The sequence below is a fragment of the Olea europaea genome, unplaced genomic scaffold, assembly GCF_002742605.1.
Source record: "Olea europaea var. sylvestris unplaced genomic scaffold, O_europaea_v1 scaffold1422, whole genome shotgun sequence".
Lineage (NCBI taxonomy): Eukaryota > Viridiplantae > Streptophyta > Magnoliopsida > Lamiales > Oleaceae > Olea > Olea europaea.
The window spans coordinates 22,793-28,181 of NW_019231751.1; the positions used below are offsets into that span (position 1 = coordinate 22,793).

Genomic DNA, 5,389 nt, shown 5'->3' on the forward strand with positions numbered 1-5,389 from the left:
AACAATTTGCCCTTTTTTTCCCCCCATTTTGGGGGGGGGGGGGAACGTATTTTTGAATAGTGTATTGATGGGAAATATGAAATTAAAAAGTAATGAAAAGTTTTGAATTTACATGTAATATTATTTTATTGAAAAACGTGTGGTTGAAATAACGTCAAAATACTGTTTAAAAATATTTTTGTTTTTTCCAACGAATGAGGCTCAAACAAGGGCTTTGTGTTCTTGGATATTATATTAATTTTGTGAAAAAAAATTTAATTATGTTCTTAGAAATTAATGCAATTTTTTTTTATTATTTCATTTGCGTCAAAATTGAATGACTAGGTTTTGATTAGTCAAGGGCGGACACAAAGGGGGTTTTCAGGGTCACATGACTCTCCTACTTTTGAGTTTTTTTCCTTTCTTTTTTTTTAATTGATTTGAATTAAAATCTAAATTTTAATATAAATCAAAATTAACGATTAATTTTAATAACATAACGTTAAGTCACTTGAGGATCGTAGAAGTGAAATTTGATGACACTTCATAGTTTATACGCTAGAGAATTTAGAATTTTGCTTTATGACTTCAGTTGATGATCAATCTAGAAAATAACACGCCACTTGATTCCGTATACGGAAAAAGATAGAGCATTGAGAAAATTTTGTATTAAGTATTAATATCTTTTTTGGATATAAAACCATTTGCTACAGGATCTCGTGCATGGTCGCTAATATGCTTTTTCGCAACCAGTCCATTGTGGTCTAAATAAATAAATAAATAAACAAATCTCACGTGAAAAAAGGAAGGCAAAAATTCTCATCCTAATTATTAGCCATCAATAGGGTGTTCTCAACTTAAATTTTGATGAATTTTAAAAGACTATAAATACTAATAAATTTCGTGGATTTAAATAGATTTTCACAAATTTCATAAAAATCTTATTAAATATGCTGAAATTTCGAAAGATTTGATCATATATATTTCTAAACTTGAAATTCATCCAAATCTTTTAAAATCCTTCTATTAATAAAATTTTTATAAATTCACTAATTATTGATGATACCTAAATTTTAAAGGATTTCATTGAATTTCATTAAAATCTTAATTGGTGACACCTATATTTTAGAATGATTTCAAATCCATCACATTTGGTCACTAATAAATGGAATCATCAACCAAGTATTGGTCGCAATAAAGCATAAAAAAAACTGATCCAATCTTAACCTATCAAGGACTTTATCGACCAAATATTGGTTGGTGGGGGTATTTTATAGTAACCATTTTTGTGTGATCGCTAAATCCTTGGTTGGTAGATCTCAATTTTTTTGTAGTATCCCTTGCAAATATATGATTGACGAAAATTAGGAAGACAAACAAGAAAAATTTAACTAGATAGTCTCCAAAACATTTTAAATATTTTTCCTTTTCAGTATTATTATATGTATGAAATTCACCTGTTAATAGGATTATTCGTTTGACAAGAAATATAATGTTTTTCAAAAAGTCACTTCAAACTTAATTATAAATTATAAGATCTACTTATTTACTTCTAGCTCAAATCATTTTCATCGATATTTAATTAGCTCATTTACTTTCAATTTCAAGTTCGTCTCATCCTTATTTACGGTTACATTGAAAAAATTGTTAAATTCACGAAAAAAGACCAATGCACCATCAAACTTAAATAAAAATATTGAAATATAGCTCAAATAAATTAAATTTACACTTTTCCAATAAGTGTAAACGATTGTTTTTCGTTACACTTAATCACACCAAACTATCATTTCTATATAACTTCATTTTACATAAAAGAATAATATTTAATTCCCAACTTTTTATGAATATATTTCATCAACTTAATTGGTAATTAGTGGTTGAAGCGAAACCCCTATGTCTCAAGCCGTTATTAGCTTCTGAAGCAGACACCATGGAAGCTCTGAAGCAGCTTTTTGTATAGAACAAGTTGTCCAAAGTCGCCACTTCCGCCGGCACCTGAAATTCCGATCGCGTTCTCTTGTGGGAGGAACCGCCCTCAGTGGACTTATCTCCGTCGTGCAGGAGGTGGTAGCTTCTGGTGGAGCTGTCGGAGAGGCACCGATATGGATGTTGCGGCCTCTGCTTCTTGATGGCGTGGAGGAGATACGGGATCAAGCCTTCCATTTGTTTGAAAATCTTTAATCTTTTGAAATGAATTATGATTTACGAATTTGAAGTAAAAATTCATCAAGTCAATATTTATAGCTGCAATTAAGTGGATACAACCCGCTGCTTTTGACTGGCTTTTTCATGCAAAAAACCACCGGCAAATGTGATTAGTGGATTAGTATTCAACACATGGTTTTTTTAGCGTGGACCATCGTCGAAAGTCAAAACTCAATTAGTGTAGGGCTTATTTGACAGGTTTTTAAAAAGTCAAAAGTTATTTCTAAAATTAAGAAATTATACATTTGAAAATATTTAAATAATTTTTTAGAAACGCTTTGTCCATTTAAAAGACGTTTTAAAGAAAATAATATAAAGTAGCTTTCTTAAAAGGCTTTGTCAAATAGACCTAGGTATAATTTCATGCAAATGAATTTTCAAAAACATAGAGGCATTATAGTTTGAAGATTTTGGAACACTTGGCTGTATAACTATAAAGAAATGATAGAAATGAACTTGTTCATTATCTAAATATTAATGACCGACTTGCTACTCGAATAATAATTTGAGTACCAATTGTAAATTTAAATGAAATTAACAAAATATTGGATGAAAGACAAATAGCATTAGTCATAAAACAAATATAACAGTTGGACTGCACCATTTGGGCAATGTCAAAATGAAATTAGGTGGCTTGGTTTGAATTTGAATTCCCAGTTGTACCTTCACGAGCACATAGTGGCCAATTTGGAAATTTCATCTGTTTTTGTCAAAAACCTACGCCAGTCATTCCCCAAGTATTAATAAAGATGAATCCAGCTATTATGATTAAAACCTTATCTAAAAATTAAATTTTGCCAACAAGATAAAGATAGAAAAACTTATCACCATGAAACCATCCTTGTCAAAAATTAAGTTCAATTCTAACATATATAAAAGTCCGAGTGTTTTTGGAGAATTCGCCCCCCTTTTATATGTTTTCTTCATGTTGTTCGACTTCCACAAAATGTTTTTGTTTATCTACAAAAATGGTATGCGAAAATTAAATTCAACATGTACACAGTTTAAAAGATAAAGATGAATGTTCTTAGTAAAGTAAACGACTTGTACATTTTAATATAGAAATAATGAGATATAAATCTGGGTCTAGTTCTATTACTTGGGCATAAAACCTCCTTCTTCACTACTTTTTGCCACCCCAATATTGAAATTGTGCTTTACTTGGCGTTCACTCGAAGAACCAACCACAAATGTATGCTGACCAGTGATCAATTTTCTCTTCCCATTTGGATCAGCAATGCTCAAATCCTTGCAAACATCCAGCTTTAATGTAACAGTCTTACTTTTCTTTCTCTTCACCTCCACTCTATCAAATCCCACCAACTGTTTATTGGGTGCTCCGGTCACGACTGATGTGTTTCCCGGCTTCCAGAACATTAGCACAACGTGGGACCCATCAAAGTTTCCATCATTTTTCACCCCGATAACTACCTGGAATTGTAAGTTCTGGCAGTTCACTGATGTGACATCAATGGCTTGTCCATTTGGTTGAGAGTCGAAGTTTGAAGAGAGAATGTTACTTGGATTAGTAGTGGATTTTTTCTTGATAAGGATGGAGGAAGGTGCAGATATTACAAACCTGGAAAATGTTGTGTAACTTAGGCCATGGCCAAATTCATAGATGGCTTTTCCATTGTAGAATCTGTAGGTTCTTCCAGGAAAGTTTTTTGAAGCATTAGGCCTCATATTCATGTCAGTCATTGGCACTTTATCTACATATTCCTGTGGGTACCAAGTAAAAGGAGACCTCCCACCTGAGAAATAGAACGTTAAATGTACGTTTAACATGCAGTACTGGGTATAACTCGACAGTTTAATATATAAAGTTTAAATTTCTTTGAGTTATATCCTAATTAAGGACGTGGCTTTGATTTGTTCATGTGAGTTTCACATTCATAATTAAGTTAGAAGAAAGAGATACCTGGATTATAGTCTCCGAATAGGATTTGAGCTATGGCAGAACCTCCATCTTGACCAGGATAGCCCACCCACAGAATCGCCCCAATTTTACTATTTTTCTTTGCGAAGGAAATATCGACTGGACTAGCTGACATGACAACGAGGATCACAGATCCGTTTGTTGAGTTAGCAACTTCATTTACAAGCTTCTCTTGAAATCCTGGCAAGGTCAAATTTACCCTATCGAGCCCTTCTCTTTCAATGGACTGGTCAAGCCCCACCACGATTATCACCACATCAGATGCAGCTGCCGCATTAGCTGCAGCCTCGATTTGGCTGTCATCATTGCAGCCCACATCAGAGCATCCTGGCTCGTATCTGAAAGATGGCACGTAATTTTGTAATCCTTGTAAAGGAGTAGTATATTGACATGGTACGCCAGCATAGATACTTAACATGGTCGAGGTGACATTGGCATTGGGACCTATAACAGCTAAATTTTTTGTGTCATTTTTGGACAAAGGCAGAATCCCATTGTTTTCTAGCAATACTATTCCCTGCTTTGCTGCTTCAACTCCCAACATTTTGTGATCTTCTGTGCATACATCAGACGGTCCTAATTTTCCAAATGGAAGCATTTTGGGGTCTCCATCAAAGAAGCCAAGTCTCATTAGTACTATGTAGTTGTATATTAGGGCCTGATCTACAGTTGATTCATCCACCTTGTTTAATTTCACTGCATTCTCTGTGTACCTGCCTAGAAAATCTCCACAATTCATATTCAAACCTGCACTACGATGTAAAAATGAGTCTCTAGTAATCTGAAACTTTCGATTAAAATGATGTATATATAAAAAGATGTGGTTCATATTTGATAATACCTGCTTTGAGGGCAAGAGCAACAGCATCCTCCGGTGTAGCAGTGTAATTTATTGAATCGTAATAAACCTCGATAGAATCACAATCTGAAGCAATGTATCTGCATTGAGCAGGAAAGTTCAATTAATGCCATAGTTATATGAAAATGCCTCTATATCTTATCACACAATAAGAAACATACCCATCTAGACCCCATTTGTCTCTGATTACTCCTTTAAGAAGATTTGGATCAGCACAAGTAGGAATTCCATTCACCCTGTTGTATGAACACATTACACTGCTCACATGCCCCTCTTCTACGCAGCTTTTAAATGGTGGCTGAAATGTATCCTCCAAATCTTGTGGTGTCACCTGAAAAAATAGATTAACCAAAAAAAAGAAAAAGAAAGGATAAGTAGAAGTTGATAACTTAAAATCCATTCTTCTT

The 5,389-nt window shown here is 33.5% G+C and overlaps 1 protein-coding gene across 1 annotated transcript; it reads right to left on the reverse strand.

Annotated features, from left to right (window-relative positions):
• Positions 1–1,662: 1,662 nt before the first annotated feature.
• On the reverse strand, positions 1,663–5,382 carry LOC111375835 (probable beta-D-xylosidase 5). Its single transcript, XM_022998748.1, has 5 exons — positions 5,144–5,382; positions 4,965–5,062; positions 4,106–4,870; positions 3,284–3,938; positions 1,663–2,261 (listed from the first exon to the last, which is right to left on the reverse strand). Exons 1-5 carry the CDS (start codon positions 5,380–5,382, stop codon positions 2,024–2,026), a joined length of 1,995 nt encoding a protein of 664 aa, XP_022854516.1. The 3' UTR covers positions 1,663–2,023.
• Positions 5,383–5,389: the final 7 nt, after the last annotated feature.